This window comes from Anolis carolinensis, unplaced genomic scaffold (genome assembly GCF_035594765.1).
Source record: "Anolis carolinensis isolate JA03-04 unplaced genomic scaffold, rAnoCar3.1.pri scaffold_7, whole genome shotgun sequence".
Lineage (NCBI taxonomy): Eukaryota > Metazoa > Chordata > Lepidosauria > Squamata > Dactyloidae > Anolis > Anolis carolinensis.
In genome coordinates, this window is record NW_026943818.1 from 9,515,414 (window position 1) to 9,541,654 (window position 26,241).

General features: G+C 40.1%; 1 protein-coding gene across 3 annotated transcripts in view; it reads right to left on the reverse strand.

Annotated features, from left to right (window-relative positions):
• The window catches only part of mvb12b (multivesicular body subunit 12B), a 101,559-nt gene that overhangs the window by 41,671 nt on the left and 33,647 nt on the right, over window positions 1-26,241 (reverse strand). For all 3 annotated transcript variants that reach the window (XM_062959847.1, XM_062959848.1, XM_062959846.1), the window contains exons 3-7: window positions 24,868-24,975; window positions 20,534-20,630; window positions 17,738-17,867; window positions 16,059-16,181; window positions 10,691-10,788 (exon numbers count right to left, since the gene is read on the reverse strand). In XM_062959847.1, coding sequence (XP_062815917.1) covers window positions 10,691-10,788; window positions 16,059-16,181; window positions 17,738-17,867; window positions 20,534-20,630; window positions 24,868-24,975 — 556 coding nt within the window. The remainder of the gene's footprint in view (window positions 1-10,690; window positions 10,789-16,058; window positions 16,182-17,737; window positions 17,868-20,533; window positions 20,631-24,867; window positions 24,976-26,241) is intronic.

Genomic DNA, 26,241 nt, shown 5'->3' on the forward strand with positions numbered 1-26,241 from the left:
TTGATGCATTTCTCCCTTTCGCCCTCCATTCGTGCCTCTTCGAATTCCACAGCACTGTTGGTCACAGCTGACCTCCAGTTAAGGAACTCAACGTCCAGGGCTTCCCAGTTCTCGGCGTCTATGCCACAGTTTTTAAGGTTAGCTTTAAACCCATCTTTAAATCACTTTTCCTGTCCACCAATATTCTGATATCTAGTCTTAAGTTGGGAGTAGAATAACTGCTTTGGGAGACGGTGATTGGACATTTGGACAATGTGGCCAGTCCAGCGGAGTTGATGACGTAGGAGCATCGCTTCAATGCTAGAGGTCTTTGCTTCTTCCAGCACGCTGACATTTGTCCACCTATTTGTCCCAAGAGATTTGCAACAGGGATGTGTTATTGCCCCAATTTCATTTTCCATAAGGAGGAGGCAGAATGCAGCATAGCACTGAAAATCCCATCACTATTATCCACAAAGCCCCAAGGGCTCCACGGAGCACAGTTTGAGAATCTCTGGTCTAAAAAGGTAAAGGTACAGACATTAAGTCTAGTTGAGTCCGATTCTGGGGGTTGGTGCTCATCTCCTTTTCTACACCGAAGAGCCGACGTTGTCCGTAGACACCCCGACGGTCATGTCGCCAAGATTGCATGGAGCACCGATACCTTCCCGCCAAAGCGGTACCTATTAATCTACTCATATTTGCATGTTTTCGAACTGCTACGAGGGCAGATGGTCCCAAGGTTTGGAAGCCATCTATATATATAAATGAGTGATGGCATCACGGCGACCCACAAAACAACAAAACTACAGGCCCCCCAACCTCGAAATTTGACAACACAACCCATCATCCATGCCTCTAGGTTGATACAACAAAAAGAAAAGAAAAATAAAGTCCTACTTAGAGGGAGAGCAATAATTGTTTTTATCCAATTGCTGCCACTTAGAAGGCTAAGCTCCGCCCACTTGGTCTCCTAGCAACCCACTCAGCCCAGTGTTAATAAAAGAATAAAAAATAAAATAAATACAAATAACACAATAAAAATAATTAAAAACACTAAAAAATTAATACAATAAAATACTATAACAAAATAACTGAAAATAATACAACAAAATAATAAAATATAATAAATAAAAAAGATAAGTTACAATAAAATTAATTAAAAAAATACAAATAACATCAAATAAAAATTCCACAACAACTTTTAACCAATACCACCACCACTTTGCCACAGCAACGCGTGGCTGGGCACAGCTAGTGAATTCCTATAAGGAGTGGCTCAAGGAGGTTTCGACTGTTCCGTAAAACTTCCTGAAAACCTTTGCGTCCCTCCGATTGCGAAGAGAAGAGAACATCTTGCGATTCAAGCAGCTTTTTTGTTCCTCGCCAAGACGATTTTTGGAAGCCAGACTCGGCTGCGTCCCATCGGGACCGTTAACATATTTTACCCTGAAAACAAGCTGCTTGTTAACTTCGCCACAAAAGCTTGCCAAGGTATTAAACGTGCATCCGTTTAGCAGCCGAAACTTTTGATGGAGGATCCGCACACCTCAACGTGGCAGCTTTGCGAAGAGAATGCCGTCCAGTGCCCAGTGGCACGTACTAGGAACTCCCATGGAAATCGACGGGGCACAAAGAACGGCGATTAAGCAGATTTCAAGGTAATTATGAAAACTATAATGTGCTTTTCCCTAGCAGTCCGAGTGGAGTTTAAATAAGGGCTGGCATTCAGTTTGGGACTTGCTGCTTTGTAAATGGCCTTGAGTGAACTGCACAGTAGTCCATATTCATCAAAACCACCTCTGGGGTATCTGCTATTATTATTATTATTATTATTGACACAAAGACATAGTATGACACAGCAAAAGAGATATATATGCTGGATTTCGTATCACAAAATCACAAGTCGAACACTTCCCAAGTGTCTAGGACTGTGTGATGTATTTCCGAATGATGCGCAGATCCTATTATTATTATTATTATTATTATTATTATTATTATTATTATTATTATTATTATTTTATTATGACACAGCAAACAAGATAGATATGCTGGATTTCGTATCACAAAATCACAAGTCGAACACTTCCCAAGTGTCTAGGACTGTGTGATGTATTTTCGGATGACGCGTGCAGATCCCAGTAGGGTGGCCTTTTGCAGTTGGCAGATCGTAATTTTGTCAATGTCTATTGTTTCCAAATGCCGGCTGAGATCTTTTGGCACGGCACCCAATGTGACCATCACCACCGGGACCACCTGCACTGGTTTCTGCCAGAGTCTTTGAAGTTCAATCTTGAAGTCCTGATAGCGGCTGAGTTTTTCCTGTTGTTTTTCATCAATGCGACTGTCACCTGGGATGGCAACATCAATGATCCAAACCTTTTTCTTCTCCACAACTGTGATGTCTGGTGTGTTGTGTTCCAGAACTTTGTCAGTCTGGATTCGGAAGTCCCACAGTATCTTTGCGTGCTCATTTTCCAATACTTTTGCAGGTTTGTGATCCCACCAGTTCTTTGCTGCTGGGAGGTGGTCCTTGAGGCATAAGTTCCAATGAATCATTTGGGCCACGTAGTTGTGTCTCTGTTTGTAGTCTGTCTGTGCAATTTTCTTACAGCAGCTGAGGATATTATCCATGGTTTCATCGGTTTCCTTGCACGGTCTGCATTTTGGGTCATCAGTTGATTTTTCGATCTTGGCCTGAAGCCTCTGTCCTCATGGCTTGCTCCTGGGCTGCAAGGATCAGGCCTTCTGCCTCCTTCTTCAGGGTCCCATTCGTGAGCCAGAGCCAGGTCTTCTCCTTATCAGCTTTTCCTTCAATTTTGTCAAGGAACTTTCCATGCAATGTTTTGTTGTGCCAGATGTCAGCTCTAGTTTGTAGTGCGGTTTTCTTGTACTGATTTTTTGTCTGCTGTGCTTTGAGGAGTTTCTGATTTTTGACTTCAATCAAAGTAGGTTCTTCACTTTGCTTTACGTATTCTGCCAGGGCATGTTCTTCTTCTTTGACTGCTTGTTTTACTTGTAAAGAGAGTCCTCTGCCCCCTGATCTTCTAGGCAGATATAGCCGGTCAATATCACTGCGAGGGTGCAGTGAATGATGGATGGTCATGAGTTTTCTTGTTTTTCTGTCCAAATTGTCCAGTTCCATCTGTGTCCAGTTTATGATGCCAGCAGTATATCTTATGACAGGTATGGCCCAGATGTTTATGGCCTTGATGGTGTTGCCTCCATTGAGCTTGCTTTTGAGAATTTTTCTGACCCTTTGTGTGTATTCTTTGCTGACTACAGTTTTCACATGTTCATGCTTGATGTTGTCCAGCTGTAATATGCCCAGATATTTATAGGCCTCTGGCTGGTGACACCTTATTGTTTGGCCATTAGGCATATTTATGCCCTCACTTTCAATGATTTTTCCCTTCTTCAATGCCACTGTCGAACATTTGTCCAAACCAAGCTCCATGCTGATATCAGTGCTAAAAATTCGGACAGTGTTGGTCAAAGACTGGATTTCAGTGTCCGTTTTCCCATACAGCTTCAGGTCATCCATGTACATCAGATGCGAAATTTTGTTAGAATTCTTAGATGTTTGGTAGCCGAGATTTGTTTTTTGTAAGATTGTTGACAGAGGGATCATGGCACTAATGAAAAGCAGAGGGGACAATGAGTCTCCCTGGAAAATTCCTCTCCTGATGTTGACAAGTCCATAGCTTTCATTTCCAACAAACAGTTCAGTTTTCCAGTGCTCCATCATGTTTTCAATAAAAGTGCCAACATTTTTACAAATCCCGATGGCGTCCAGGCACTTGATGATCCAGCTGTGTGGGAGTGAGTCAAAGGCCTTTTGGTAGTCAATCCACGTCATGTGAAGATTAGCTTTTCGGCTCTTACAGTTCTCCAGAATCATTTTGTCAATCAATAACTGGTCTTTTGTGCCCCTGCTTTTCAGTTTGTTGCCTTTCTGTTCATCTGGCAAGATGTTTTTTTCTTCAAGATAGTCTTGAATTCTGTCAGCTATGATGCCAGTCAGTAGTTTAAACATAGTGGGCAGACACGTTATTGGCCTGTAGTTTCCTGGTGCTGCTCCTTTTGCTGGATCCTTTTGTATCAGGTATGTTCTTCCAGTTGTTAGCCATTCACTGATACTTCCTTTCTGCAGCATCTCATTGAATTGTTGGGCCATTTTTACATGTAAACTAATCAGATGTTTGAGCCAAAATCCATGAAGTTGATCACTACCAGGCGATGTCCAGTTCTTGACTTTTTGCACTCGTTTGCTGATCATTTCAGTTGTTATTTCCATCTGTTCCATTTTGTTCTGTGAGAATTTTCCTTCTATTATAATATTATTATTATTGACACAACGATGTTGTATGACACAGCAAACAAGATAGACATGCTGGATTTCGTTTCACAAAACCACAAGTCGAACACTTCCCAAGTGTCTAGGACTGTGTGATGTATTTTCGGATGATGCGTGCAGATCCCAGCAGGGTGGCCTTTTTTTTTTATTATTATTATTATTATTATTATTATTATTATTATTACACATAAACTCAGTCCTCTGATTAATCAACTCAAGCTCAAGTTGATTAACCTACCAGTAAAACTGATTTATTGATCTCCTCCCTGGCAGAAACAGGATCCCATACATGCAATCTTTAAAGAAATAATACACCCTGCGCTCAGCACCCAAACATTTGCGCATAGGTAAAAATGCACCCCACTTTTCTAGACCCACACCTTGCCATGAGGTTCCCTTTTCTCCGATCCATGCCGGAGCTTATTGTTTCTTAAGTGACGGGAGGTTTAATCAAGAGAGCAGGCCATCCATCAATCCCAACAAGGCCGCCCGCCCGGGGCTGACAGCCCCCACATGGCTTGATACAGTGCAAAAACCCGGCCACCTGTCAGCCGCCAACCTTTTTTTCCCCGTCAGGATATACAAACGTGGTCCGGATCAATCCTCCAGACCTCCCCGTCCTGTTATGTACGACAGCCGTCTCCGTTATTGGTGGGGACAGAAGGGGAGAGACGAGACGAGCCTGGGACGGTTTATGCGCCGTCGTAAAAATTTACGCGCCCTTAAAGTGACTTATTCCCCCTTCTGTTTGACTTCCATTATTATAAATAATCCCCCTCCTTCCACTTCCGTTCAGGAACCTGCTACACGCCCGTGCTTTATTATCGCTCCTCCCAGGGTAAAAATGTTTGCCCTCTGCCACATTTGCTCTGTTTTTTATGTTGTCGCCTGGATAAGACAAACTTTGGTAAGGCAAGAAGCCACATGGATTTGAGCAGAAAATTCTAAGACCACAATGGTGGGGAACTCAATATTCCTACCTAAGGTAAAGGCATGCAGAACTGTTACCTTCCCACTGAAGCAGTAGCTATTGATCTACTCACATTCCCATGTTTCTTTTTTTTAAAAAAATATATAATGTTTACAGTAGAGTCTCACTTATCCAAGCTAAACGGGCCGGCAGAAGCTTGGATAAGCGAATATCTTGGATTATAAGGACTGATCAAGGAAAAGCCTATTAAACATCAAATTAGGTTATGATTTTACAAATTAAGCACCAAAACATCATGTTATACAACAAATTTGATAGAAAAAGTAGTTCAATACGCAGTAATGTTATGTTGTAATTACTGTATTTACGAATTTAGCACCAAAATATCACGATATATTGGAAACATTGACTACAAAAATGGCTTGGATTATCCAGAGGCTTGGATGAGCGAGGCTTGGATAAGTGAGACTCTACTGTATTTATTTTCACTCATTCAAATGTATATACATTGCAGGTGTTTGTTGCATACGGTGCAATACTTTCATCTATTAGTCTTTCATAATAATTTCTTAGACAATATATTTACAATAAGGGGTCACAGGCTTCTATTTGTATAGTATATATAATAATATTATATTATAATATCCAAATTTATATCCGTTTCCTCCTTGCCTTCAGTCTATTAGCTTCCTCTATGTACATTTTTAGATTAATTTTACATTGAAATGTTGGATCATTGGTTGCCATTCCTTTACAAAGTTCTCTAAAGGTTCTCCTCTTAAGTGCATTGTTATTTTGTCCAAAATATTTTGGACAAAATAACACATTCCCATGTTTCAACTCCAAGGTCATGTGGCCATTGGCATGACTGCATGGAGAACTGTTACCTTCCCACTGAAGCAGTACCTATTGATCTACTCACATTCCCATGTTTCAACACCTCCAAGGTCATGTGGCCACTGGCATGACTGCATGGAGAACTGTTACCTTCCCACTGATGCAGTACCTATTGATCTACTCACATTCCCATGTTTTAACACCAAGGTCATGTGGCCACTGGCATGACAGCATGGAGAGCTGTTACCTTCCCACTGAAGCAGTACCTATTGATCTACTTACATTTGCATGTTTCAACACCTCCAAGGTCATGTGGCCACTGGCATGACTGCATGGAGAACTGTTACCTTCCCACTGAAGCAGTACCTATTAATCTACTTACATTTACATATTTCAACACCTCCAAGGTCATGTGGTCAGCATGACTGTGTGGAGCACCATTACCTTCCCACCGAAGCAGTACCTATTGATCTACTCACATTCGCATGTTTCAACACCTCCAAGGTCATGTGGCCATAGGCATGACTGCATGGAGTGCCGTTACCTTCCCACTGGAGCAGTACCTATCGATCTACTCACATTTGCATGTTTTCGAACTGCTAGGCTGGCAGAAGCTGGGGCTAATAGCAGGAGCTCAGTCCGCTACCCGGATTGAAACTGACGACCTTTCAGTCAGCAAATTCGACAGCTCAGCGGTTTAATCTGCTACTCCATTCCTACTAAGATCGTCCATTATTGATGCTCCATCCATTCCTCTCACCATTCTGCCACAATGAAGCTGGGGGCAGCATGTGTCCGCATGGCCGCACGTGGCACTGAGGCACGGTGTTCTGCTACAACTGAGTGGAAAGTAGCATGTATGTGGGTTGAATGAAAAGTAATGCCTCCACCTTCGTTACTTCGTTTGTATGGGAATGTTTTAATAAATCAAGCACAGAAATAAACCTTAGAATGTGCTCTTTAACTACCACTATTCACTTTCCCACATAATCACCAGACCTTTGGATACATTTCTGCCAACAATGAACAAAATTTCTAAAGCCGTCACAGGAGAAGTCAACACTCTGTTTCCACAACCGGCGTCTCACAGGACCCATTGTGCAGAGATCTTCCGACAGCCAAGCAAAGCAATAATGTGACCCACACGTTCTTCTGCAATGCCAATTATGCTTGAAATTTCTCTCTGAGTGATACGACGCTCGTCCTAAATCAATCTGTCAACCTTTTGCTTGTGAAACTCGGTGGTTGCTGTCACAGGACGTCCAACTCTTTGTCAGATGTTCCCACCTCAACAGCTTTAAACATACTTGCCCAACGACGCACAGGACTCACATCAACACAATCCCCATAAACAGCTTGCGTTCTCTGATGAATCTCCTTTGGAGCAACACCTTCTGCTGTCAAGAATTCAATGACTGCACGATGCTTAAGTGACATTGACCGACAGTCTGCGCAGGGTTCCATACTTTGCACTTTCACAACACAACTGTTCAATGCTAAGGCCTCCCCGTCTTCACAGGGTTCCATACTTTGCACTTTAACAACACAACCGTTCAGTGCTAAGGCTTCCCCGTCTGCGCAGGGTTCTATACTTTGCACTTTAACAACACAACCGTTCAGTGCTAAGGCTTCCCCGTCTGCGCAGGGTTCTATACTTTGCACTTTAACAACACAACCATTTGATGTTAAGGCTTCCCACCAAATGGAACTGTAGAGGAGAGTCTACTGAACAAACCAGGACCTGCCACAGACCAGCACTGCCATCTGTTGAGGAGTTATGAAGGCATTACTTTTCATTCAACCCTCTTATTAACTCCTATAGTAACAAGTAGTTGTAGAGGCTATTGTTTCGGTGCTTCACTGCACTGGAGCAATTGAATTGGGAGTGGTCCGTGCCCATATAGCCACATGTGACCCTCGAGGCTATTTTGCTATTTCACAACCTCTGAGGATGCCTGGACCAACATTTTGCCACAACTCAGAAGTTAGAAGAGACCTCATGGGCCATCCCGTCCAACCCAATTCTGCCAAGAAGCAAGAAAACCGCATTCAAAGCACCCCTGAGAGATGGCCATCCAGCCGTGATGCTAAACAAACTATGGAATCGCCATTCTAATTTCCTTAGTAGCTCCCTGGAAACATCGTTGTATTGGAATTGATGGGGAACGCATTCTAATTTTTTTTCCTTTCGGTCTCGTTCAGAACAACTGGGACTTCTCAAAGGCAAACAAATGAAACAAGCCGTGAATTGACAACACGGCACAGCCCCCTGCCTCCCGAAAAGGCCCTCGGCTGTTTTTCTGCTCCTTTTCTTGTATATATATTTAAAAAACTAAAATATATTAATGGTGAGTGACACTTATAACCGAAGAACATGGCATTAACTCGTGTACCTTAATGAAAGGGCCATTCAAACAGTAATCTTTGGGTTCAGTGCTGCCGTTGTAGGTTTCTAAATAGATGGGATATCACCGTGGCATAATTCATGTCAGTTTTCGTTTTTACTCCAGCAGTCTAATGGAGTTGGAAACGAGCGGAAATATGACCCGAACAATTACCGTCCCGTCAGCATCACATTGATTACCAGGCAAAGGCCGGGCTGTGGCGCAGCTGGTTAGTAGCCAGCTGCAATAAATCACTACTGACAGAGAGGTCATGAGTTCAAAACCAGCCCACATCGGATTGAGTGCCCAACCATTCAATATAGCCCAGCTCATTGTTGACCTAAGCAACCCGAAAGATAGTTGCATCTATCAAGTAGGAAAATTAGGTACTGCTTTATGCTGGGAGGCTAATTTAACTAATTTACGACACCATAAAAATTCCAGCAGTTTGGGGAAGAATGAGAAAGTATTCCATCAAGGACTCGGTGTCACAAGTGGACGGTGAAACAGCTCCCCCTGTGGCCGCAATCGAGCATACCCTCATGAAGCCGGAAGCTGGAAAAATGTTAAATTGCCTCTGTGTCTGTCTGTATGTGCCGTATGTCTAATGGCATTGAACGTTTGCCATGTACAGTAGAGTCTCACTTATCCAACATTCTGGATTATCCAACGCATTTTTGTAGTCAATGTTTTCAATATATCATGATATTTTGGTGCTAAATTCGTAAATACAGTAATTACAACATAGCATTAATGCGTAATGAACTACTTTTTCTGTCAAATTTGTTGTATAACATGATGTTTTGGTGCTTAATTTGTAAAATCATAACCTATTTTGATGTTTAATAGGCTTTTTCTTAATCTCTCCTTATTATCCAACATATTCGCTTATCCAACATTCTGCCAGCCTGTTTATGTTGGATAAGTGAGACTCTACTGTATATCTGCATTGTGATCCGCCCTGAGTTTCTTTCGGAATATAAATACTGTAAATACCGTATATACTCAAGTATAAGCCGACCCGAATATAAGCCGAGGCACCTAATTTTACCACAAAAAAATTGGGAAAACATTGACTCCAGTATAAGCCGAGATACCAATAAAATTACATTAATTGATGCCTCAGTAGTTTAAATGTTTCTGAATCTTTACATCAAACTATAATTTAAGATAAGACTGTTCAACTCTGATTAAATCATTATTTTCATCTTCTTCAATGTAAATGTGCTTATGTATCCTTTTAATAATAATAGAGTGCAATACTAAATGTAATAATAATAATAAATGCAGTAAAATAATAAATGTAATAAATAGAGTAAAATAATAAATGTATTAATAATAAAAATAGAGTAAAATAAATGTAAAAGTAACAACAATAATAGAGTAAAATAATAAATGTAATAATAATAATTAATAGAGTAAAATAATAAATGTAACAATACCAATAATAATAGAGAAAAATAATAAATATACCATATATACTTGAGTATAAGCCGACCTGAATATAAGCCCACCAGGACCCTCACCCGAGTATAAGCCGAGAAGGTGTTTTTTCAGTCCTAAAAAAGGGCTGAAAAACTAGGCTTATACTCGAGTATATACAGTAAATAAACAAACAAATACTAATCTTCTTGTGTATCAATAATAATAATAATAATAGTAATAATAATAGAGATAATAAGATGTGATATATACATTAAACATCCTGCTTATTACATGGGCAAAGTCTTGCATTGTATGGAACTCCCACAAATCTACTTCGAAGCACTTCGAATGGGAATACATTGCATCTTGCCTTGGAGAATAGTGATATTTGGCCACAGGCGAGTCCTTAAGACAATTTGCTTCATAGAGAGGCCCAGCATCGTGTATATACGAGGGTTGAATGAAAAGTAATGCCTCCACCTTCGTAACTCCTCAACAGATGGCAGTCCTGGTCTGCCTTTGATTTATTAAACTATTTTCATCCAAACCCAAGTGATGAAGGTGGAGGCATTACTTTTCATTCAACCCTCGTATACTCAGGGCACTTGGGAAACAAGAAACATAAGAACGATAATGCAGTTCACAGAAGGCAATGTACATTTGGGTTGGATCTATCCTGTCACGGTCCTCAATGCATACTCAACGCAAGTGAGAGTCACCGGTATGGCTTTGAAATCAGATACATTATTTACAATAATGATATGGTGTCCAACTCACCTGATATGGCATACAAGTTGGAGTGCTGGTACTCAAAGTCTGGCCGCGTGCCTTGCCCCTTCCCTCGAAAGCTGGCAGGGAGCGTCAGAGATATGTGCCTTGGAAGGAAGAGAAATGAGACATCATTGTCATAGTTCAACACTGTGTGGCTTCAAGGTGGATGTTGAATTATAAAATAATAATAATAATAATAATAATAATAATAATAATAATAATGACCCAAAATGCAGACTCTGCAAGGAAACCGACAAAAACATTGATCATATCCTCAGCTGCTGTAAGAAAATCGCACAGACAGACTACAAACAGAGGCACAACTATGTGGCCCAAATGATCCATTGGAACTTATGCCTCAAGTACCACCTCCCAGCAGAAAAGAACTGGTGGGATCACAAACCTGCAAAAGTATTGGAAAATGAGCACGCAAAGATACTGTCGGACTTCCGAATCCAGATTGATAAAGTTCTGGAACACAACACACCAGACATCACAGTTGTGGAAAAGAAAAAGGTTTGGATCATTGATGTTGCCATCCCAGGTGACAGTCGCATTGACGAAAAACAACAGGAAAAACTCAGCCGCTATCAGAAACTCAAGATTGAACTTCAAAGACTCTGGCAGAAACCAGTGCAGGTGGTCCCGGTGGTGACGGGCACACTGGGTGCCGTGCCAAAAGATCTCAGCCGGCATTTGGAAACAATAGGCATTGACAAAATTACGATCTGCCAGCTGCAAAAGGCCACCCATCTGGGATCTGCACGCAACATCCGAAAATACATCACACAGTCCTAGACACTTGGGAAGTGTTCGACTTGTGATTTTGTGATATGAAATCCAGCAAATCTATCTCGTTTCCTGTGTCATAATAATAATAATAATAATAATAATAATAATAATAATAATAATGACCCAAAATGCAGACTCTGCAAGGAAACTGATGAAACCTTTGATCATATCCTCAGTTGCTGTAAGAAAATCACACAGACAGACTACAAACAGAGGCACAACTATGTGGCCCAAATCTATCTTGTTTGCTGTGTCATAATAAAATAATAATAACTTTATTTTTATACCTGCCACCATCTCCCCAAAGGAACTCGGGGCGGCTTACATGGGGCTAAGCCCAAACATAACAGACATAGTAAAACACATCAAATGAAGCCACATAATAGAATAAAAAAGCATAAAAACCCTAACCCTATCCCCTGCCCATCCTCTGTTCGGATATTAGCCAGCATGGCAACGACTTAAATCAAGAAACAGCTTCCTAAGATCTACAGAGATACTTACAGCAACACCTCAGCAAGCAAGAGTCCATAAGTGGCAGGCTAAAACCTGGAAACTCAATTTCTGGCTGACACCGGATGAGAAACTCCCTCCTGGGCAGACAGGAGATGGTGTGACTTGGAGAGTCTCACTTATCCAAGCCTCGCTTATCCAAGGCTCTGGATAATCCAAGCCATTTTTATAGTCAATGTTTTCAATATATTGTGATATTTTGGTGCTAAATTTGTAAATACAGTAATTACAACGTAACATTACTGCATATTGAACATCCGGCCCCCGGGCCTTAGTTTGGGGACCCCTGGTCTAAAGTGTATGTGAAACCTCAATTAATTTCATCTCCAGACTTGGGTCCCTTCTCCAAGATGTTTCATCCGAAGTCCAAAAAAATCCCCAACTCCAACAAAGGCCTTTCTGACGAGGGAGACTCAACTTGCTTTTCCTCCCAAAATAGAAACAAAGGGAAACATGGCTCAACTTATGAAAATCTCCCAAGTTCCTAAATACTATTGTTATGTGCGAGCAGCTTGGCGGCATATGGCATATCAATTACGGGTTTCAATTCCAACAAAAAGAGGGGCGGAGGCGGGGAAAAAAGAGAGCGCCGAACAGCACGCAAGACACACGAACAATCAGCAAACGACGGCTGCGTCGAGGCAAACAGTGGCCGCCCGGGTTCGGAATACAATTAATCATCATTCCCGGCCGCGGGAAGCCACAGTGACATGCAAGCCGCATTTGAATATTTAATTAGGGTGAAGTTCTTCGTCAAATTATCGCAAAACGAAGCGGTTGCAGGAAGAGAGGGGAGAGGGACCCAGTTCGGTGCAACACGCCCAAATCTCAATCAAGCCAAGAAATGGATCCAAACAGAAGAAACACAACGCGCAAGCTATCTAAAAAATCCCCCAAAAATCAGTGGATGAGTGAAATGTTCTGAGACTTGGTGGGCTAACAGTGATAAATGTGTCCTACATAGGTACAGTAGAGTCTCACTTATCCAAGCCTCGCTCATCCAAGCCTCTGGATAATCCAAGCCATTTTTGTAGTCAATGTTTTCAATATATCATGATATTTTGGTGCTAAATTCGTAAATACATTAATTACAACATAACATTACTGCGTATTGAACTACTTTTTCTGTCAAATTTGTTGTCTAACATGATGTTTTGGTGCTTAATTTGTAAAATCATAACCTAATTTGATGTTTAATAGGCTTTTCCTTATTCCCTCCTTATTATCCAAGATATTCGCTTATCCAAGCTTCTGCCGGCCCATTTAGCTTGGATAAGTGAGACTCTACTGTAGCAAGTTTCATCCTGATAGCTCTAACAATGAGGGAGAAAGGAGACCCTGAAGTTTCCCCATTGGAACAATCTATCTATATATATAAAAGAGTGATGGCATCAGGGCAGCGGACAAAACAACAAAACTACAGGCCCCCCAACCTCGAAATTTGACAACACAACCCATCATTCACGGCTCTAGGTTGATACAACAAAAAGAAAAGAAAAATAAACTCCTAATTACAGGGAGAGGAATAATAGTTTTTATCCAATTGCTGCCAGTTTGAAGGCTAAGCTCCACCCACTTGGTCTCCTAGCAACCTACTCAGCCCAGGGGACAGGTACAAGAGTTTGGAGAGACCCCTAAGGGGCCATCCAGCCCAACCCTTTCTACTATGCAGCAGGACACAATCCAAGCATTCACAACACATGGACAACGTATAAATACTATACAATACTACACAGGGACATAGACCCCCTCTACCCTCACCACTTTCACAGTACACAAAGAACCAAATGCATACTAAACATAAAGACAACCATACAACACACATTCAATACCACCACTACCTCAACAAGTTCTCACCACCACCAGACAATGCCACAGCAACGCATGGCCGGGCATAGCTAGTATATATATATAAAAGGGTAATGAAATTTTGGCCTAGGACAAAGCAAAACTACACATGCCAGAAACACTAAACTTGGCAGCACAACCCGTCATCCATGCCTCTACGTTCATACAACAAAAAGCTCCAGCTACTCCAGAAAACGGCCAGACTTTGAGACTGCAAGGCTATTCACTGCTATTCCACCTGGCCAACAAAGGATTCCCATAAGCCACAGCAACGCGTGGCCGGGCAAAGCTAGTTACTGTATATACTCGAGTATAAGCCTAGTTTTTCAGCCCTTTTTTTAAGACTGAAAAAGGTCCCCTCAGCTTATACTCGGGTGAGGGTCCTGGTTGGCTTATATTTGGGTCAGCTTATACTCGAGAATATATGGTACATTTATTATTTTTCTCTATTATTATTGGTATTATTACATTTATTATTTTTCTCTATCGTTATTGATATTATTACATTTATTATTTTTCTCTATTATTATTGGTATTACAGTAGAGTCTCACTTATCCAAGCCTTGCTAATCCAAGTTTCTGGATTATCCAAGCCAATATATCATGATATTTTGGTGCTAAATTCGTAAATACAGTAATTACAACATAACATTGCTGCGTATTGAACTTCTTTTTATGTCAAATTTGTTGTATAACATGATGTTTTGGTGCTTAATTTGTAAAATCATAACCTAATTTGATGTTTAATAGGCTTTTCCTTAATCCCTCCTTATTATCTAAGATAATATCCAAGCTTCTGCCAGCCCGTTTAGCTTGGATAATTGAGACTCTACTGTATTACATTTATTATTTTTCCCTATTGTTATTGGTATTATTACATTTATTATTTTTCTCTATTATTATTGGTATTATTATTTATTATTTTTCTCTATTATTGTTGCTACTATTACATTTATTTTACTCTATTTTATTATTATTATTAATGCATTTATAATTTCACTCTGATCTTATTATTATTATTATTGCATTTATTATTTTATTCTATTATTACATGTATTATTTTCCTGTATTTATTATCATTATTATTATTATTACATGTATTATTTTACTCTATTATTATTAAAAGGATACATAAGGACATTTACACTGAAGAAGATGAGAATAATGATTGGATTCGAGTTGGACGGTCTTATCTTAAATTTGAGCTTTATGTAAATATTCAAAAACATTTAACCTACTGATGCCTCAATTAATGTAATTTTATTGGGATCTATTTTTATTTCTGAAATTTACCACCCTTATCTTATACTGGAGTCAATGTATTCCCAGTTCTTTTGTGGTAAAATTAGGTGCTAATGTTGTGATGCTGCAGTCGATAAATCCAATACAATACTAGGCTGTATCAAGAGCCAATGTTGAGATGTTTCAGTCAATAAAGCCAACACAATATTTGGCTGTACCAAGAACCAATGCTGTGATGCTACAGCTGATAAAGCCAATACAATACCAGGCTGTATCAAGAGCCAATTCTGTAATGCTGCCGTCGATAAAGCCAATACAATACTAGACTGTATCAAGAGCCAATTCTGTAATGCTGCAGCCGATAAAGCCAATACAATACTAGACTGTATCAAAAGCCAATTCTGTAATGCTGCCGTCGATAAAGCCAATATAATACTAGACTGTATCAAGAGCCAATTCTGTAATGCTGCCGTCGATAAAGCCAATACAATACTAGGATGTATCAAGAGCCAATGCTGAGATGTTTCAGCCATTAAAGCCAATACATTACTACGTTGTATAAAGAGCCAATGCTGTGATGTTGCAGCCAATAAGGCCAATGCTGTGATGCTGCAGCCGATGCTAGGATGTACCAAGAGCCAATGCTGTGATGCTGCAGCCAATGATGCCAGTACAATCAATACAAGGCTGTACCAAGGGCCAATGCTGTGATGCTGCAAACTATAAAGCCAATACAATACTAGGATGCACCAAGAGGCAGTGCTGTGATCTTGCAGTCAATAAAGCCAATACAATAGTAGGCTGTACCAAGAGGCAATGCTGTGATGCTGCAGCTGATAAAGCCAATACAGTACTAAGCTCTACCTAGTGAACCAAGATGGAAACTCTCAAAAGGATATTGCCATGAAATCAACCAACCCAATTTCTTGGAAATGCTAAATCATTATGGCCAAGGCAGAATTCGCACAGAGAGCCTCACCTGGGAAGGTTGGCGGCTGGCGTCGTGGCCGGAGCTTGTGGCGAAGGCGTTGTCGGTTGAGATGTTTCGTGGTTCCGGGGGACTTTGCCCATTCGATACCAGATGCCCATGCTGTTGAGTTCCCTTTGAGGTCGAAAGAAAACAAATGCCAAACCATTAGCTTTCGGTTTGAATAATAAATGCACCAACCCATAGGACTTAGAATGCATGTACACTGTAGAAATAATGCAGTTTGACACCACTTTGACTGCCATGGCATCATCGGAGCTGTAAGAGGTCTAGAGCCATCTCTGCCCAAGAGTGCTGGTGCCTTACCAAACTACAACTTCCAATATCACATAGCATTAAGCCATGGCAGTGCAAGGGGTCACAAACTGCATTAATTCTACAGTGCAGATGCACCCTTAGAAGCACATCCAGCAATGGGAATTATAGTGGTAGGTTCCATGTCAGTAGGGTGGAAAATCCACAATACATTTTCACTATCCATGTTGTTGTTGTTGTTATTTTATTATGACACAGCAAACAAGATAGACATGCTGGATTTCGTATCACAAAATCACAAGTCGAACATTTCCCAAGTGTCTACCCTGTTTCCCCGAAAATAAGACATCCCCGAAAAATAAGACCTAGTAGACGTTTTGCTGAATTGCTAAATATAAGGCCTCCCCCGAAAGTAAGACCTAGCAAAGTTTTTGTTTGGAAGTTTGCCCAGCGCCTGCCAAACAGAACACCAGAGCATGCAGGATTGGTAAATGTACATTCCAGTTGTACATGGAAATAATGGTAGTAACAAGAAATTCTTGATAGGATTCACAGTTTGTCTGGTTATGCTGGTTTGTGATGACAACTACTGTACAGTATATAATAAATGTTCATTTTTTTGTTCAATAATAAATGTGAATTCTTCTTCATGAAAAAATAAGACATCCCCTGAAAATAAGACCTAGCACATCTTTGGGAGCAAAAATTAATATAAGACACTGTCTTATTTTCGGGGAAACACGGTAGGACTGTGTGATGTATTATTATTATTACTATTATTATTATTATTATTATTATTATATTGTATGACACAGCAAACAAGATAGGCATGCTGGATTTCGTATCACAAAATCACAAGTCGAACACTTCCCAAGTGTCTAGGACAGTGTGATGTATTATTATTATTATTATTATTATTATTATTATTATTATTATTATTATTATTATATTGTATGACACAGCAAACAAGATAGGCATGCTGGATTTCGTATCACAAAATCACAAGTCGAACATTTCCCAAGTGTCTAGGACAGTGTGATGTATTATTATTATTATTATTATTATTATTATTATTATTATTATTATTATTATTATATTGTATGACACAGCAAACAAGATAGATATGCTGGATTTGGTTTCACAAAATCACAAGTCGAACACTTCCCAAGTGTCTAGGACTGTGTGATGTATTTTTGGATGATGCATGCAGATCCCAGTAGGGTGGCCTTTTGCAGTTGGCAGATCGTGATTTTGTCAATGTCTATTGTCTCTAAATGCTGGCTGAGATCTTTTGGCACGGCACCCAATGCGCCGATCACAATACATTTTCACTATCCATGTTGTTGTTGTTGCTGTTGTTGTTATTATTATTATTATTATTAAATTATTATTATTATTATTATTATTATTATTACCCGATGAAAGTATACTGCGGAGGAGCTTGCTTGCCCCGGCCCAGGATTCGGATATCGCAAATAGCTGCCTCCGTGGAATCCCGCGGGATGAACTTAATGCAGAGCCTCTTCTTTCGGAAAGCGGTTTCTTCTGCAAAATGTCAGATATCAGTATCAATACATACATATATATACATACACACACTATATATACATATATATATACATATACATACATATATAAAGGGTAATGACATTTCGGCCTAGGACAAAACAACAAAACTACACATCCCAGAAACACTAAACTTGGCAGCACAACCCCTCATCCATGCCTCTACGTTCATACAACAAAAAGAAAATAAAAATAAAGTCCTCATTAGAGGGAGAGGAATAATTGTTTTTATCCAATTACTGCCAGTTAGAAGGCTAAGCTCTGCCCACTTGGTCTCCTAGCAACCAACTCAGCCCAGGGGACAGGCAGAGTTAGGCCTCACTTAGACCTCTTCCCCACTGCCTATAAAATACAGATTATCAGATTTTAACTGGATTATATGGCAGTGTAGACTCAAGGCCCTTCCACACAGCTATATAACCCATTTATAATCTTATATTATCTGCTTTGAACTAGATTATCTTGACTCCACACTGCCATATAATCCACTTCAGTGTGTAGTCGGACACAACTGGACTTAATGTCAGGAGAAAACCTTTACCCTTTACCTTAACTACTACCAATTCCTCAATACTTTATTTCCCATACCACCATACTTTGCCACAGCAACGCGTGGCCGGGCACAGCTAGTATGTATGTATATATAAACTCTTTCCAGGAATACATATTCATGTACTAGCTTGGGTATCTGTTGTTGGTGAACTACAACTCACATCATGCCAGGTGAACCCCCAGAAACCCCATCACGGGTTAAAGTTTGTTAAATTGGGCAAGTTTGCTCTGGATGCATCATCGGTGGGGTTCAGTGTGCTCTCTGGCTGTAGGGTGAACTACAACTCCCACTATAGTCAGTCTCCTCAAACCCCTCCAGTAGATTGAGTTAATCATGAGGTTCTGTGTGCCGAGTTTGGTTCAGGCCCATCATCGGTGGAGGTCACCGTTTCTCTGGTTGTGGGTGAACTACAACAAACCCCTCCAGTAATCAAATTTTAGCATATTAGGTATGTGTGCCAATTTCATCCAGATCCATCAGTGTTTGGATTCACAGTGCTCTCTGGATGTAGGTGAACTACAACTCCCTCAAATCAAGGTGAATTTTCCCCAAAGACCTCCAGTATTTTTTGCTCATCATGGGGGCTCTGTCTGAACTCCACCCAAGATGGAATCGGACCAAACTTGGCAGACAGAGCCAAGGAGACAGGACCTACAACTCCAAAATGTCCAGGCCAATTCCCTTCAAAACCCACCAGTATTCACATTTGGGCATATCAGTATGCATGCCAAGTTTGGTCCAGATCCATCATTGTTTGGGTTGATAGTGCGCTCTGGATGTAGGTGAACTACAACTCCTACCCTGTTTCCCTGAAAATAAGACATCCCCAAAAAATAAGACCTAGTAGAAGTTTTGCTGAATTGCTAAATATAAGGCCTCCCCCGAAAGTAAGACCTAGCAGTGTTTTTGTTTGGAAGCATGCCCAGCGCCTGCCAAACAAAACACCAGAACTTGCAGGATTGGTAAATGTACATAATAATCATCATCATCATCATCATCATCATCATCATTATATAATTATTTTATTTTTATACCCCACCTCCATCTCCCCAGAGGGACTCAGGGCGGCTTACATACCAGTTGTATATGGAAATAATGGTAGTAACAAGAAATTCTTGACAGGAGTCACAGTTTGTCTGGTTTAGTTATGTTGGTTTGTGATGACAACTACTGTACAGTATAGAATAATTGTTTTTTGTTCAACAATGAATATGAATTCTTCTTCATGGAAAAATAAGACATCCCCTGAAAGTAAGACCTAGCACATCTTTGGGAGTAAAAAATAATATAAGACACTGTCTTATTTTCGGGGAAACACGGTATAAATCCCTCCAAAGACCTCCAGTATGTTTTGTTGGTCACTTTCACTTTTATTATAAGTATGTACAGTAGAGTCTCACTTATCCAACACTCGCTTATCCAACATTCTGGATTATCCAACGCATTTTTGTAGTCAATGTTTTCAATACATCGTGATATTTTGGTGCTAAATTCGTAAATACAGTAAGTACTACATAGCATTACTGCGTATTGAACTACTTTTTCTGTCAAATTTGTTGTTAAACATTATATTTTAGTGCTTAAATTGTAAAATCATAACTTACTTTGATGTGTAATAGGCATTTCCTTAATCCCTCCTTATTATCCAACATATTCGCTTATCCAACGTTCTGCTGGCCCGTTTATGTTGGATAAGTGAGACTCTACTGTATTTATTTTTTTAAACATGTAATACACTAGCCTTTATATGTTGATAGTATCTGTTCTGGATAGTTCAAGTCCTATCAGGTATAAAGTCCTGTATTGATATAAAATCCAAGTATTTTTATGAAAAGTTAAGCGTAATTTGGCAGTTTGTATTTTTAAAATGTGTTTCAGTATTGACAGGAAGTTTTTGAAATGCTTCTCTAACATGATCTTTTGGTGCTTCATTTGTAAAATCATAACCTATTTGATGTTTAATAGGCTTTTTCTTAATCCCACCTTATTATCCAACATATTCGCTAATCCAACATTCTGCCGGCCCGTTTATGTTGGATAAGTGAGACTCTACTGTATATGTATGGAAAAAATATCAGTAAACTCAACTTACGTGTATCCATAGTCTCTTGGATGGGAATGAAGCCAACCGGCAAGGTGTCTTTGATATCTATGAGCTTCATGTCAACCAAGACGTTCCCCAAATGGCTCTGTTGAAGAGGTAAGAAAGAAAGCCAATTTTCCCCAATTAAACGGAAATGACAACCAAGAAGACAAAGCTGATATTTCCAACTGTTAATGGAATAGACAGATAAACACAAACTCCCTTGGAAGAGATTTGTCATCGGGTGCCTTTAAGTCAACTTATGGAGACCACCAAGGTAAACCAAGTATAGGGATTTCTGAATTTCTGAAATATTCTGATTTCTGAAAAGGGATGCTCTCAGCTCTGCAGGAGTCTACCATATACCATGCAGCTGTGGACAAGTCTACATAGGGAATACCAAACACAGCATTGCCCAAACACAAATCAAGGAACATGAAAGGCACTGCAGACTAACTCAACCAGAGAAGTCAGCCAGAGCAGAGCATGAGATGAAACAACTTGGACACAGAATATTATTTGAGAACACAGAACTGCTGGACCACTCCAACAACTAACATGTCAGACTACACAGAGAAGCTACTGAAATCCGCAATTGCAACAGAAAGGAAGAAACCATGAAAGTGAACAAAATCTGGCTACCAGTACAGTAGAGTCTCACTTATCCAAGACTCACTTTTCCAAGGTTCTAGATTATCCAATGCATTTTTTAGTCAGTGTTTTCAATATATTGTGATATTTTGGTGCTAAATTCATAAATACAGTAATTACAACATAACATGACTGCGTATTGAACTACTTTTTCTGTCAAATTTGTTGTATAACATGATGTTTTGGTGCTTAATTTGTAAATCATAACCTAATTTGATGTTTAATAGGCTTCTCCTTAATCTCTCCTTATTATCCAAGATATTTGCTTCTCCAAGGTTCTGCCGGCCCGTTTAGCTCGGATAAGTGAGACAATACTGCATTAAAAAAACCTCCAAAATCAGAACAGTAGGTTTTTGAGTAATTACATTGGACTACCGCCGATTTCTGGGCCTGAATATATTGCACAAGATTTCCCTAGCCTAAAATGATGCATTTTAATATATTGGGTTTGTGGTTCCCGTCCCCTTGATCTGGTCATGTAAGTGTTATTTATTGTTATAATTGTATTTTATACTTTGTTTAATAATGTGTTATTATGTTGTTATATAATGTTTGTGTTGCTTTTATGACTGTAAACCGCCCTGAGTCCCATCTGGGAGATAAGGCGGTATATAAATAAAGTTTTTATTATTATTATTATTATTATTATTATTATTATTATTATTATTATTATTATTATTACAGTAATTAAGGAGCAAAACTCTGAAAACAGAAGAATTCCGGACATGAATCAATCAGGGGCAGCTAACGACTCTGAACAAAGGATTCCCCCAGGCCAGGATGCGAGGCTGGCAAGGTCATTTAAGGCTAACAAAGGTGGTTAATTACAACATTTACACTGGCCTCCAACAGACAAGAGTTCTTCCCACCACCCAGGAACTTCCACAGATATTTAGACCTTCCTTTAAGCAAGGAACGTTTATACGAGGGCTATCCAGAAAGTAGGTTACGTTTTGGATTTTAAAAAGGACGAAGTATAGGATAAATCATTTACCATATGCAGCTGAAAGACACATTCCACTACTACAATCTCATGTAATCCCCATTGAAATTTAGCCACGTTTCATATAGATAAATGAGTTTGAAAATACTGCTCCAGTAAATTCCCCGCTTGTGTCCTCAGCTCTTCCCCCTTCTCCCTTCCTGCAGCGTAGCCAAAACGCTGCGCTGCCAGCCACGCCCCCATTGTTGGAGAGAGATGGCAAATTTACTGGGGCAGACCTTTTCAAACTCATTTATCTATATGAAACGTGCCTAGATTTCAGTGGGGATTATGTGAGATTGTAGTATTGGAATGTGTCTTTCAGCTGCATATGGTAAATGATTTATCCTATACTTTGTCCTTTTTAAAATCCAAAACGTAACCTACTTTCTGGATAGCCCTCGTATATCTGTGGAAGTTCTCCATACCTCACAACCTCTGAGGATGCCTGCCATAGATGTGGGCGAAACATCAGGAAAGAATATTTCTGGAACATGCCCATACAACCCGGAAAACATACAACAACCCTGTGATTGAAAGCCTTCGACAACACATTTCTGAATTTGTTTGGAGAGGATTAGCAGTTGCCTTCCTCTGAGGCTGAGAGAGTGCAACTTGTCTGTTGTCACCACAACGACTCCGAGATTTGGCAACTGCAATCCCCTTGCCATGAAAAACAACGAGACTGCTCGTGCAGGAAAAGACATGCTCAAATCTGCATGCTAACTAGAGGCGGAAAACCGTGATTCATCTGCAAAGAGACCCCGCTTTACATAAAACAGTGACAGAGGAGCCAGGGAATGCATTCGTTCTTGGGAAGACACATCCGGTACGAGGCCGTGTCCAGGCATATGTAAGGAATTTGGCTAATTAGCTCGGCATGTTCTTGTTCCTGGCTCCCAAAAAATCAGGGAAAAGTTCCCCAAAGAGGGTAAAGAGTCGCCTCGACATGCCAGTTGGAACACAAAACTGTATTTGGGATCCAACAAATACCTTTCCTTTCTAATTAAGAACCAGAGAGAGAAAACACATACCCCAAAAAAACCGCAACAGAAAGCAACGCAAATGTCCATATGGAACAATATTTGGCGTCTATGTGTTTTTGGCACAAAGCACATGCCTATTGTTGCACATCCTGGATTGCAACTTTCGGTGTATTTGGGATCAGAGGATCTTTTTTCCCCAAATCAGTTCATTCTGAACTGATAGTTGTTGTTGTGGTGGTGTGGTATCTTCTTCTAACCCTAAGGTAAATATATAATAACTAGCTGTGCCCGGCCATGCGTTGCTGTGGCGACGTATGGTGGTATGGGAAATAAAGTACAGTAGAGTCTCACTTATCCAAGCCTCGCTTATCCAAGTTTCTGGTTTATCCAAGCCATTTTTGTAGTCAATGTTTTCAATATATTATGATATTTTGGTGCTAAATTCGTAAATACAGTAATTACAACATAACATTACTGCGTATTGAACTGCTTTTTCTGTCAAATTTGTTGTAAAACATGATGTTTTGGTGCTTAATTTGTAATCAATGTTAAGCTTAATTTGTAGTCAATGTTTTCAATATATTATGATATTTTGGTGCTAAATTCGTAAATACAGTAATTACAACATAACATTACTGCGTATTGAACTGCTTTTTCTGTCAAATTTGTTGTAAAACATGATGTTTTGGTGCTTAATTTGTAAAATCATAACCTAATTTGATGTTTAATAGGCTTTTCCTTAATCCCGCCTTATTATCCAAGATATTCGCTTATCCAAGCTTCTGCTGGCCCGTTTAGCTTGGATAAGTGAGACTCTACTGTATTGAGGATTTGGTGGTAGTTAAGGTAAAGGGCCCCCTGGGCTGAGTGGGTTGCTAGGAGACCAAGTGAGCGGAGCTTAGCCTTCTAACTGGCAGCAATTGGATAAAAACAATTATTCCTCTCCCTCTAATTAGGACTTTATTTTTCTTTTCTTTTTGTTGTATGAACGTAGAGGCATGGATGAGGGGTTGTGCTGCCAAATTTAGTGTTTCTGGGATGTGTAGTTTTGTTGTTTTGTCCTAGGCCGAAATTTCATTACTCTTTTATATATATAGATAGACTAGCTGTGCCCGGCCACGCGTTGCTGTGGCGTTGTCTGGTGATGTTGGTGAGAAATTGTTGAGCTAGTGGTGGTATTGAATGTCTGTTGTATGGTTGTCTTTATGTTTAGTATGCACACTGAAGTGGATTATATGGCAGTGTGGAGTCAAGATAATCCAGTTCAAAGCAGATAATGTAAGATTATAAATGGGTAATATAGCTGTGTGGAAGGGCCTTGAGTCTACACTGCCATATAATCCAGTTAAAATCTGATAATCTGTGGAAGAGGCCTAAGTGAGGCCTAACTGTGCCTGTCCCCTGGGCTGAGTAGGTTGCTAGGAGACCAAGTGGGTGGAGCTTAGCCTTCAAACTGGCAGCAATTGGATAAAAACTATTATTCCTCTCCCTGTAATTAGGACTTTATTTTTCTTTTCTTTTTGTTGTATCAACCTAGAGCCGTGAATGATGGGTTGTGTTGTCAAATTTCGAGGTTGGGGGGCCTGTAGTTTTGTTGTTTTGTCCGCTGCCCTGATGCCATCACTCTTTTATATATATAGATTGATCTGTCCACCATCCCTGGTCATTCCAGAAATAAATTCCCTTAAAAATATTAAAACACAGGTATCTCACAAGATACTTACGTTCTCCTTGGAAAAGATCCGGGTGAAACACAGGTATCTCGTAACCTTGGATTTGAACAAGCCGTCTTTCCAGAGGTCGGCGTCCAAACCGTCTGTCGTTTGGGCAACCTGGAAAAAGAAAGATGAACCAAAGCAGAGGAGGTGAAAAAGGCAAGGACAAAGGGACTCAGGTGAAGTTAATAGGTAGCCACTAAATCCCTTTCATATCCACCCTAATTAATGTCACCAAGGGATTCTCTTGACACCTCATTAAGTTTCTTTTCCAAAGGAGAGAAGAAAGAAATATAAAGGTAAACATGAAGGGAGGAAAGCTACTTTGGAGACTGGCTCTTAAGGTGAGTGGGATGAATTCAGATATAGCTTCCTGACTTTGAGGTCCAGAAAAATGGAGCACATTGTAAGGAGGACGGTATATAGTAGAGATGTGCAAAACTTCATTTTTTGGATTTACTTCATTAGATTCGTACATATGAAGCGATATTAAGAAACACAAGGGACGGCCACGCAAAAAGCTTAAGATTCAAAACACTGGCCTATGACTTTGGGTTAGTTGTGTAAATCTTTGTGTTGTCGAAGGCTTTCATGGCCGGAATCACAGAGTTGTTGTGTGTTGCATGGCCATGTTCCAGAAGCATTCTCTCCTGACCTTTTGCCCACATCTATAGCAGGCATCCTCAAAGGTTGTAAGGTCTGTTGGAAACGTGGCAAGTGAGATTCATATACCTGTGGAATGATGTCCAAGGTGGGAGAAAGAACTCTTGTCTGTTGGAGGGAAGTGTGAATGTTGCCATTGGCCACCTTGATTAGCACTGAATAGCTTTGCAGCTTCAAAGCTTGGCTGCTTCCTGCCTGGGGAAATCCGAAGTTGTAAAAAGGGATTGTTGGGAGTTAAATCAACTCTGTAAGGTAGGCAACGTTGAGAGGCAGTAACTCCAATGGTTATCTAGGAGGTTTCCTATTATTATTATTATTATTATTATTATTATTATTATTATTATTATTGACACAACAACATAGTATAACACAGCAAACAAGATAGATATGTTGGATTTTGTATCACAAAATCACAAATTGAACACTTCCCAACCGTTTAGGAATGTGTGGTGTATTTTCAGATGATGTGTGCAGATCCCAGCAGGGTGGCCTTTTGCAGTTGGCAGATGGTAATTTTGTCAATGTCTATTGTTTCCAAATGCCGGCTAAGATCTTTTGGCACAGCACCCAATGTGCCCATCACCACCGGGACCACCTGCACTGGTTTCTGCCAGAGTCTTTGAAGTTCAATCTTGAGGTCCTGATAGCGGCTGAGTTTTTCCTGTTGTTTTTCGTCAATGCAACTGTCACCTGGGATGGCGACATCAATGATCCAAACCT